Source organism: Bactrocera dorsalis, chromosome 3, assembly GCF_023373825.1.
Source record: "Bactrocera dorsalis isolate Fly_Bdor chromosome 3, ASM2337382v1, whole genome shotgun sequence".
NCBI lineage: Eukaryota > Metazoa > Arthropoda > Insecta > Diptera > Tephritidae > Bactrocera > Bactrocera dorsalis.
This window is the reverse complement of record NC_064305.1, coordinates 80509142-80521295: the sequence shown is the minus strand read 5'-3', so window position 1 is coordinate 80521295 and position 12154 is coordinate 80509142. Positions and strand designations below refer to the sequence as shown.

Sequence of the window (12154 nt, the reverse complement as noted above, 5' to 3'; positions counted from 1 at the left end):
GAAAGAAAAATTATTTTAAGAATTAAATTATTTTGTTATCAAAAAGGTGGAGGTTTCAAACACAATTTTTTGATATATGACTTTTTCTAATTAGAACAGATGATTTTTAATATTACAGCAAAGCTTTTGAAACTTTTTAAAACTCAATTCCAAATGATGAAAACTGAAATTTCTTATCTTTGCAAACTGGAAACTTAATTTAAGATATTAATACACACCCTAAATATAGCTAAGCTTTATATTAGCAGCCAAACCATGTACTAAATAAAAAAAATTAAACGTTGCCTACATTTCTGCGCATAATTTTTATCTATCCGAGATGCACACCTTTTGCTATATGCAATATGGTTATTATATTTCAAAATCAAATAAATTTGTATGAAATGTTGGTAATTTCGCCACCACACTTATTTTGAGGCACCCTAAATGTAGGCAATTTTTATTTTAGTATGCAAACTAAACACGAAATAAAATACCTGAAACGTTGCCTACATTTGTGCGCATAATTTGCATTTATCCTAGACGCGCACCCATTACTACATACAATATGATTATTATATTTCAATATCAATTCAATTTTCATGGACAAACTTAGGAAAAACAAAAGGAAAGGTTAGCTAATAAAATGCAAATTTAATTAACAAAATTTATTTCTACTCTTGACTATCAATATTTTATTCAAATTTCTGTCTACTAAAAATTAAGCAAAAAGGTATAAATACAATTTTTCATCATTACTCACCATCGATACGCAATGAGCCACCCTGCACTATTGTATAACGATTGCCATTCTGCAGCATTGTGCCATCCTTGTACCACTTGACACGTGGTGTTGGATTGCCTGTTGCGCGACATGGTAACATGGCAACGCTGCCTTTGGGTAGCGTTTGATTTGAGGGACCAATCTGAATGATCGGCGGCGGGGTGTCATCCACAGAGGTAACCTATAGCAACAAATAAGACAAGAAAGATTGTGGTATTCATTATGACAAAGCTCTTGGTAGCAGGCAGATGTAGAATTTGCCCACAAATAGACAAAGAGGCACACGCAGAAACCAAATAAGGCTTAAATTCACAGAACAGAAATTCAATTAAGTATGAGTAGTGAGGTGATCTGAAAAGATCTCTTGAAGCTGGAAATCAAGGATGGAAGAATGTTTAAATTTTCTAGTTGATTTTTGGTAAATGAAAAAATATTAAAGTTTAATCATTAAAGTTACTATTTTTTGTTTGCTAAGTTTCAACAATTTTTCTGCTATATAGTGGTAGTAAATATCAGGAATAACACCTTCGTCAAAATAATTTTAGAAGGCATATTACCTAATTTTTTCTTAAATTTTTTCCACTGGGTATGTCATAATTATTTTAGGATTTGATGTGCTTTACATTCATACTTATTAGTGGATAGCAAGTAGAATTTCAGAATATTTTTTCTGAATTTAATTTTCAATTGAAGCTGCTAACCGGAGCCATTTGTGCGCTCACCAACAAAAACAATACCCAAAAAAATTTGTAAAATTACAATCCTTTGTGTGCTTTGTGCGCACAAAGGCAACCATGGTTACAATTTCGTATGAATTGTCTCTCGCCATGACAATGTGTAACTCAAAGCCGTAAGGACAACTGAAAAGGCTGCCAAATACGACAAAATGATATGTTGGTATTGAAAAACAAATTATGGCAAAAAATACATTTCAGCAATGAAATGTGAAAAAGATATTTTCAAATGTGGAAAAAGCGCAACTGAAACTCTTTTAAGGGCAGCAAAGGTAATTTGATCCAATTAAATTGCAAAAAGAGAGCATGCAATTAAAGAGAATGAATTTAAAATATTTTTGCCATGATACTAGTTTCAGTTTATACACTCGTACATACATATGTATATACAAATTTATACTTTTTTGGCTTGCACACATTTTCATTTCTTCACTACAATGCAATTTCAGCGCTGCCAGCTGCACGCACTGTGCGCCAGCCTCCCCTTTGTCACACTCCTACAACTGCCGAATACTTTTGTGCAACGGTTACAAGTATAAATATATGCATAAATATATTTAAAAATCTGTCTGTTGTGCCATTGCCACCACTCACCTGCAAGAACGCCCGTATCGTCGTCGAGTCCACCACGCTAAAGGCCGAGCACACGTAGTAGCCGGCGTCGTCCTTTTGCACGCCACTTAATTGCAGTGTGCCTTCGACGGAGACATGCATGTGGCCGTACGAATTGTTGGGAAACATCAGCGTGGAGGAGCCCTCTTTTGTCCAGAACACCGATGGCGGTGGATTGCCATCGGCAACGCAAGGAAACTGCGCAACGCCGTTGAGACCGACCTTTTTGTCTTGCGGCTTCACAACGAATGTGGGTGGCGCTGTAAGAATGGAAGGGAAGTGGGTGTGAAATAGGCGGAAGAAATTAATTTAAATTATATATACATATGCTTTAAGGTATTTTATTGCCGAGTTTAACCCACTATACGTTTTTATCTTTTAATTATTAAAAATAAATTGATAACGAAAGGCAAAAATGTGAGCAAAGTCCAAAAATTATTTTTAAGTATACATACATGATCAAATTTGACCCGGACTGAAAATAAAAACTACATTTTCAAATATTTTTAAATAGGTTTCTGAGCCGATAAGAACAGGCTAAAGCTAAATCTAACTTTTTACACACTTGTTATAAGCCGCGGCTGGGCTGAACTTCAGTATGTTCAGCAAATTTTGGGTTTTGTTGAACAGTTTCAACGTCATTTTATGATTGAGGCGTCCGCAGCTATATTGTCGAGCACCTCTTTTGTGTTATTTACTCGACGTCATTTTAGCATGAGACTCTGGTTTTTTGGACCAAGGTTAGCATTGACACGCTTCAAGCCCAAAACATTAACCAAAATATTTTATTTTAATTCGATCCATTAGATATCTAGAGATTGTTCTTCACTGTTTCTTGAACTTCTTCGTTGTTATCGTCATTAACAAAGTTGAATGGACTTGTGTACGCGATGAAGTACACTCACCGAAACTACGACTCGGTCCGGGTCAAATTTGATCACATAGTAAAATTGTCAAAATATTTTATTAGAACAATTTATTTATCTAAAATTTCACATTAATTTTGCTTTATGGGCTATTGTAAGGACCAGTCCGGGTCAAATTTGATCATATGGTAAATTATATTTGTTAAACTTTAAAATGTTGTTATTTATTAGAAATATTTATTTATATAAAATGTCACATTAATTGTTTTTATGGACTGTTGTGTGGACGAGTCCGGGTCAAATTTGATCAGATGTTAAAATATACTTTTCAAATAATTTTACTAGATTTTATTATTATATTAATTTATTTTTTTTATAGCAAATTCTAGTTCTAATTTTCATTTTCTACTAATTTCACATTAAAATCAAGAACTCCACCAGTTCATACAAAAACCGTTAATTAGAAAAGTTACGCGCCCATTTTACCATACTTACTGAAAACCACTAGACCAGTTATGCCAGCGGCTCACTGCACGTTGTACCCGCGCACACAATTAATACCAAAATTTAGAAAATTTGCGCTCTCTAAGCACCCACATACATATATACATATACTATGGAGTATTTCCGAATACTTACCGTGTACTGTCAGCGAGGCGCGTGCACTTATTTGACCGACACTATTGTGCGCCTCACACACGTAGGTGCCCTCATCGGCTGGCGAAATGTTGGTGATTTCCAAACTTTTGTCGTCGTGTTGTATGCGCGCTCGTGCCACCGGTATGTTGCCCTCCTCCTTCTTCCATAGTATTTTCGGTGGTGGATCGCCGCCGACGAGACAATGAAACTGCACCGTTTGGCCGGAGAGTGCGGTGAGATCTTGCGGCTCCTTCATGAAGTACGGTTTGACTGTGGGCGAGAGGGAAGAAAGAGAGTTGGAAATTATTTGAAATCGTATTAAAAAGCGACAAGTGCGCGCAATTGAAAAATTATGAGCTCGAGAGCATCAGATAAAATGCAGTTCTACTAAAATATATAAAGTTCACATTAAAAGGGTTGATTGTCTATGGAAGTATGTATGTAGTGGCAGCAATACTCCAGCGAAATTAATAAAGTTTTCAATTAAAGCGACAACTATGCAATGTACCGAGCTTTGTATGCGTAAGTACCGTTACTCATAAATAGCAATTACATAGCACTTCCGGTCTAAGCAAAGTGGCGCAGCGCAAAAGTTAATGGAGATTTCTGCAAGTGGATAAGTCTGCGAGAAACCGCTGCTTTTGTCACTCGGGCACCCATGCCAGAAATCAGGCTGCAGCCGGCAAAACTTTTCCAATAATAGTTTTAAGTTTCTTTAAAGTATCGCGCACACTCTCACACACACATTAAATGGCAAAGCAGCAGCAGCGCCGCCAACTGCTGGTCACTCTCGGCGCTAACGGTAATTCCTGTTGTCCTGCTAAGTACTGGTACTTAAGTTCATAAAAGAGCGGTACTTCTCCGGGTTAATGAGAAAAAATCTTAACTATTTTTCACAAAGCGCCACTTGTGCTCCTGTTGTTGTTGGACTTTTTCGTAGATTTTTCTTGTTTCTTCTGGTGTTGACTAAACAACTCGCTTCCAATTTGCTACTCATGCTTTAATTTACTCTTATTTTGACTTCTATTTTTATACTCTCGTTTATTTCTATTTTATTTTTGCTTTAGCACGCAATGAAAAGTTTGGTGTTGCAAGAAAAAGTGTTCTCACATTGCAGCATGTTTGTGTGCAGCTGTGAAAAAAACGCCACTAAACTAACAGGTCAACTATTTTAAAGAGCTTTTAATGTGCTCTCTCTTATGGGAGACACTCGTTGTGAATGAGATAAAGTTTACAGCAGTTCTTTTTGTCCACTCATGAAACTTTTCACATGCCACTACATACACAAACATACATATATACAAATAACTAGTGCATTTTACGTTTTTATCACTGTTGTTCGAGTTTTTTTTAGTGGCGGTAAAAGTAATTAATTACTACCGTTACCGAGCGAAATTACAGTTTTTGCTATTTTACGCTTTTAGTGATAATTTTTAGAAGCACAAATACACGTATGAATGTATGTATGTGTTGATGATCATATAAACAGATATTTAGCTGGTAGTAACTAAACTCGTGATGCAACATAAAAAATTCAAAAAAAAAAAATTTTTAAGTACAAAAGGTCTTTTTTCTCTTAATAAAATGTAAATTTATTAAAAAAAAAATATATATATTATCGGAAACTTATTTTCATATCCTTTAATTTTTATACAGTTTTGCATCATAGAGCACACAGAAAGTAGAAAAAATCGAATAAAGAAAGCTCTAAACCAAATACAAACTAATTAAAAACCAAAATATATAAAACGGATTTAGTTTTTATTTCTTTAATTACAAGTGTTTTTCTTCATAAAACTACATATTTTATAAAAATTATTTATGTCGGTTTTATTGTTAGACTATTGACTGCTATTGATGTAAGAGTAATTAAAATTTTAATCACTCCAAAGTGAAGGTCTTTTTTGGATGAAATAATACATAAACATTTTGGAGCATTGATGACACTGATAACGATTCATACATAGCCGAAGTTTTCGCTAATTTTATTATATTTATAATTAATTTTTTTTTAATCATATCACAGAGCTATGTTTTCACTACACCAAATAATCAAAGATTCTTGATTGCCGTTTTGAAGGTAATTTCAAAGAAACAATCACCAGTAGAATCCTTCGTCATAGACGGAGGCAGATACTAATCACTTAGTGTCAGATCCGCATTATAATGTGTATGTAAAAGAGTCCCAATTAAGCTCCCGAAGGTTCTGGCGTCTCACTATTCATGTGTATAGCTCGACCAATTCCAAATCCCTTCCTTCAAAGCTAGCGGCTTCTGGGCGATTACTTTCCTCATACCAATTGCTGAGAGTGCAGATCCGAATTAAGAGTGTGTCTAAAGGAGAGCAGTTCATAGTAAATAATTCCCTGCCAATTCCTGGCTTGGCCACCATTTTCACGGAATCACCGAGATTCGACTGCAACTGTTATCGCTGGCGGGTTCGTAATTGATGTACTTTTCATCACCAATAATTGTCCGCTTTAAAAAAGTACATATTTATCTATTTTTCTGTCACTAAGCAAAGGAGCAAAATGGTAATTCAATTAATAAGAGAGAACTCGTCTGGTAACCATATATCGAGTTGCTTTTCATATTCAGCTGTATTTAATTTATCTTCATAGCAATCAAACAAGTGCTTCCATGTGGGCCGAGCTCGCCAATTTCCATTATTTTAACAATATTTTCGACAACTGGACGGAAATGATGAAATTAGCATTGCGCATGACTAGGTACTTCAATTTTCATTTCCATGAACGTATTATTACTGCCGATGAATCTTGGATCTATGCTTATGACTCAGGAACAGACGTTCAATGGGCCGAATATCATGGCCAAGGTGAGCCGTTGGCGAAAAAACCACCACAAAGCAGGTCGAAAAAACAAGGTTATGTTGACAGTTTTTCTCGATTATCGAAGTGCAGTGCACTCCGAATTCCTTTCGACCGGCCAAACAGTCAACAAGGAATACTATTCGAGTGTTATGCGTCGTTTGCGCGATGCTATTCGTAAAAGGAGGCCGGAAGTATGGACCGACCGCTGTTGATTTTCGTACTACGATAATGCAGCGTGGCATATTGCTTTGATTCTTAGTGAGTTCGCAAAATTTTCAACCAATATAGGGGCACAACCACCGTAGTCAACTGATTTATCTGCATGTGACTACTGGCTATTCGGCAAGCTCCAAGAAAACCGTTCTGAGTCAACTGAAAACATGGAATGTCAATCGCTCCGCGCATTATTCCGGAAATTGACTTTAACAACTGTTTCAAAGATTTGGAGATTACTTTGAGGGGGACGACAAAGATTTTGAACAACAATATATGTATGTATGAATTTTAAAATTATGAACGAAGCCTTTAATTTTTTTGGTCATATTAGTATTAGTCTCTTTAAAGTATACTACTCATACTATCAAATATATATTCATAATTATAATACTTCAAATATGTAGTACCAAAAAAGCCGTTAATTGTTGCAGTACTAAAGTATCATTAAAACTCATTGAAAACCAGTAGCAACCGCTCGCCCCAATTAACTGCCTCTATTTGAATAGATAAAACTTTATTACACAACTGATAAGCCAATCGGGTTCATTAGCATTGCATTAGAAGTACACACACAACCCTTAAAATAGAAACGGCGCAAAGCACAAATGTCATTTATTCGCCTCTCAAGGCATTAAATTAACCTTTTTATTGCACATTCGCGCGCCGAGCACACACAAACGCATATTCACAAGCATACATATGTACTATATGTAACATAAGTGCCTGCATATGTAAATAATTGGTGGCCCCCTACTGGCGTTAGTGACAAGCGCACCCACACACACAAACAGAGACATTCACACACATCCCTTCAGGTGCTTTTCGAACAATTGAAGCGAAGCGCTTGTAGGCGCCACTCAAGCTGCGTTGCCCAAGCGATCGCAGACAACAGCGTGAACAATAACAACAATAACAATAATTAAAATGCACGTAATGTGATAGAGAAATGAAAGCGTTAGCAACGGAAGTGAAACAGTTTGAGGGTGAAGCCAGTATGGTTCGTATGAATGTGTGTTACATGTGTATGCAGTATATGGTAGGGAGGTCTGCCGTTGACGCCACAAATGCTACCCACGCTGGGCGAACCACTTAAGTGTGCGCTTATGAATATTATGGTGTCTTTTCACTGCAGCAAAGCATAAATATATTGAATGAAATGCTCAGTTGTGAGATCAGATAAATAATTATATATGTATATAGAACACTCTGTTGCCTCTTGGCTGGTGAGGCCGCTATCAACACACGTCAAATTGTACACAAAGTGATATGAATATGATTTCGTTTATAGGAAAAAAATCGATTAAGTAAATAAAGTGGTCTCGCAGCAACAAAAACAACAACTACAACAACAAGGTGTTGGAGTATCGGTGGGGCGTGTGTGTGAACTTGCGCACATGTGTATTTACTTATATGAGAGAGGGTATGCGGGTCCATACTTTTGTTTACAAATAACTGTTTATTTGCTTGTGATTACGCTGGAATCAATGAGCTTTAAAAATGAATATAAAAGCGCTTTCACACGACATGTATCATAATAAAAAAGTAAACAGGAAGGGCATAATGCTTTAATGCATTGTTTGAACTGAATGATTTTGTCGGCAGCATTGCACTCTACTGCATTGGAGTCAAAGGAATCGCATAAAAAAATATTATGAACTTTTCGTGGAAGAACACAAAGCTTAAAATTCACATTTATACCAAAGCATTTACTTATTATTTTATAAACACAAGTACAGCACTAAAGCGGTTGGTTAAGACGTGCAGTCTGGCTTTTATCAGAATTTCAACTAGAGAAGTGCTAATATGGTATCTGTGAAAATTCAATTATTTAATAAAAATATCTAATTAATTTAATTTTCAGAAACAAAAATATACTCCTGACAAAATTTTCAAAAAACAATTTGGTTCAAATATCACTGATAGTCATACCAAATCAAATAAAAAACTAAGTATTTCGACGAATGGGTTTTTCACGCGAAATTTTACGTTAAAATAGTAATATACATAATTTCTTAGCTGTGAATGAGACTCTTTTAAGAGATAAAAAAATTCTGTACTTAAAAATCTTATATAATTTTTTTTTATTAAAAATAAATATCACAACATTTTCTAGCAGCAGCAGACATCAAAGCGTTGCTTATATTACACAAATTTGTACATTAAATTTACATTCCGAAAGCATATTCAGATTCGCATACTTTCATTGCAGCAAAGCTGCCTTTACTCACATTTCCGCGTGACTGCGTTTGACGACTGCGAAAAGATTTGGAAATCAACATCAAATTGTATGTCAAATTGTGAATTTCCAAACGTTTTCCAACACATTAAGCTTATGCACTTGCGCTGACTTACTTGGCTACGCCACATACATACATACAGACGTGCATAGGTGTGCAGATTTGCCCCACAGCCGCACACTGACCCTCTCCTCGGACCTTCGCCGAATCTGTTTGCGCAAATGGAGTGCATTTAATGTTGCGCTCAGCTCGCTTATGCAATTGTGCAGATTTTATGAGTGTCTTCGCTTTGATACGCGATTTTTGCGCTTTTCTTTTATGATCATTGTTTTATTTTTCCTATTTTTTATGCAATATTTCGCATTCACTTTTACTCCAGTTGTTTTTCACTTTGCAGTGCTTTCGAAAATTCACAGGCTCTGGCTACATTTGCTCCGCAACCCGCTGTGTGAGCTCTGCTGGCTGCTCGCTGTGCGAAAATCCCTACAACAACAACAATGGCAGGCACCCAAGCAGCGCATCTCCGATATTTCGGTCACATGCACATTCCCATTTCCATTTGACTTCGATTTTTACCGTGAGCTTTTCTTTTTTTCCTGTTTTGCTCTTCCTTTTCTCTTTCTCTTTGTCATTGTAGTCATTACTTTTTATTGTTGCGCCGTTCCTGTTGCCTTAAGTTGGCTGCCGCTGCCCGACTTACCGTATTTATTTATTTACTGCGCCAATGTGCGGTGAATGGCCACTAAGTGCAACAGCAGCTTCTCTAGAAAATTTATGCTAATAGCAAATTCGTTCAATAAAAGTTCTTTTTTTTTCCTTTTTTTTCGTTCGTTCGATTTGCAGTATAGCAAAGCGAAGGGCTGGAAGTAGTGAGTGCTATTATTTTTGTTGTTGTTTGCGAAATGCATTTGCTCGAGAGTGCAGAGCCGAGATTAGTCTAAATTGTGAAAATATTATTTTCTTTGTAGTTTTAAGTGAAGCGAAATGGCGGCGCTGAATGAAGGCAGGATTTTATGGATCATTTATCGTTTTTCGATAATTCATTTGAGAGCGACTGTTACGGTTTGAATTATGTAAAAAAAAAAAGATAATAAAATATTTTTTTAGAAAGTTGAAATTAATCGTCTCGCATAACTGCACTGTCATTCTATTCGGAGAGAAAATTTTTTTCAATAAGAGCTTTCACTTTAAAAGCTTATTCTGTTGCGTATGTTATGCCATTGTACTTTTTGCATTGAAAAAAAGTTATGATATTCTTTAAAATAATTACGGCTGTTAACGCTTGTTAAATAAAAATGGTACTTCCAGCCGAATTTTCGAATAATTGTTCGAGATATACCTGGCCCAATCGATTGTTGGATCGTTTCTCAGCGCTTACGGCGAGTTGATCTTTCATAAATCATTCAATATTTATTGTATTAAGTAAGCAATATTAGTGGAAACTTTGGGCACCAGTCGAAACATCCACAATTGCTGCCAGATTGGTTTTCCTAAGAGCAAATAGTTTATTGGATCTTTTACAATGCATGTATACTAGAAGAATCTAATAATCACACAAGTTCTGTTTGCTTACCAGCGCTTACAGAGCTCAAGAGAGGTTCCAAGATCCAGCGTTGCAGCGCAAGCTGTCAATAGAGTACTGACTAGCCTTCACTCGGATGAAATCAATCGTATGAAATTGGGGAAGAGTGTCTTCACTCACAAGTTCATCGATTTTGCATTTTTTGGTATTTTGCCGAGGACCAGCCATCCAAACATGTTTAATAAGGAAGATGCTTGACTGCATAATCAGCGAACTCAGAGCCATAATGACCGCTCCACTATAGAATTTAATACACATATCTCTGAAGGAAGTTGTAAATTGGAACGGTATACCTTAATGGCAATGAGCTCAACTTGAAGGATATTCTAGTGGTCTGGTCTGGTATCCTGAGGTCAGAGTTGTGGGATGTCCATCAACGGTGGCTTTTAAAAGTTTTTCCTTATTTCTTTCTATGAGACACACTGCGCTGAAATATTTTGATTTGCTTACGATTATATATTACGTAATTCTCAATAAAGTGTTTCATGTAAACTCTGACCCAGTGAGATAAACGCCACAAAACACCAGAACACGATTAAGCAATACTCAAATATATACTTTATATATATAGATACATATGTAATTATTTATTCCATTAAACTGAGAATATATCCACATCTGTGTATGTTCCTTAAAAAAAATACGAAAATAAGTGAGAATTCCATTTTTATCTCGCCATGCTAACATGTCACTGTGTCCACGCACATTTCAATTCAATTTACAGATATGCATTTCAATATACAAACACACACACACAAGCGTACAGCCAACGGTACTTCCATTCATGACCACTTATAACAGTTATCTAAGTAAAATCAACACCTTATCGGCAACATGAGAAACCTTTTGCTCAGACAACGAGACAGCAAAAACGCTTGAATATTCAAATTGAATTTGGTTGAAAGCATCCTCACAAGCAAAAGCAAAAAATACAACAAAAAACAACAAAGTAAAAGATACAACAAGAACAAAAATACACACAAATAATAATAATAAAATCGATAAACACGTTTCGTGTGCATAAAGAAACCGAAAGGATGCAAGTTGGAGGAAAATCGAAAACCAAAAGCAGACAAAATTAAATAAGCAGGTAAACCGGCAATAAACCAAAAGTTAAGCACAACAAAAACAACACGAGACACTATAAATATGCATATAAGAAAATTAAATAATTTCGGATAAGGCGAAGCAACTTGCGGCAAAGTTTGTTTTTTGTTTCTATTTTTGTTTGGTGCACGTGACTGAGCGCTGCTTTTATTGTTGTTGTTGATGTTTTGCTGCACGTTTTGTCTTTGTTATTGTTGTGTGTGGTAAATTAGTGTCTATTGTTTGCAAACTTTTTGCCAAACTCACCTTGTACAATTAATTTAGCATAACTGGACTCGCGAGTGCCGACCAAATTCTGCGCGATGCACTTGTAGTTGCCCTCATCGATGGGCTCCACGTTGCTGATCAATAAATTGCCGCCATCGACGACGCGTATACGTGAGGTGGGTCCATAAGATTTCATTTTTAAATCATCCAACGGTACGCCGTCCTAAAAAGTATGGAGAAAGAGACAAGAGAACAAATTAGTTTGACTTCAAAGGTTTAAAAAATTTGTTTTATGGAATATAGCAATATATAAGTATATTTAATTATAAGTATATTATATCTATGTATGTATATGCTTAA

The 12154-nt window shown here is 35.8% G+C and overlaps 2 protein-coding genes across 5 annotated transcripts in view; both read right to left on the bottom strand.

Moving 5' to 3' along the window:
- Positions 1-12154, bottom strand: part of LOC105230025 (protein sax-3) — a 363063-nt gene that overhangs the window by 53732 nt on the left and 297177 nt on the right. For all 4 annotated transcript variants that reach the window (XM_049452774.1, XM_049452773.1, XM_049452772.1 and 1 more), the window contains exons 6-9: positions 11834-12017; positions 3615-3884; positions 2092-2369; positions 743-944 (exon numbers count right to left, since the gene is read on the bottom strand). In XM_049452774.1, coding sequence (XP_049308731.1) covers positions 743-944; positions 2092-2369; positions 3615-3884; positions 11834-12017 — 934 coding nt within the window. The remainder of the gene's footprint in view (positions 1-742; positions 945-2091; positions 2370-3614; positions 3885-11833; positions 12018-12154) is intronic.
- Positions 1-12154, bottom strand: part of LOC105229981 (apolipoprotein D) — a 527418-nt gene that overhangs the window by 384221 nt on the left and 131043 nt on the right. The window lies entirely within an intron of this gene.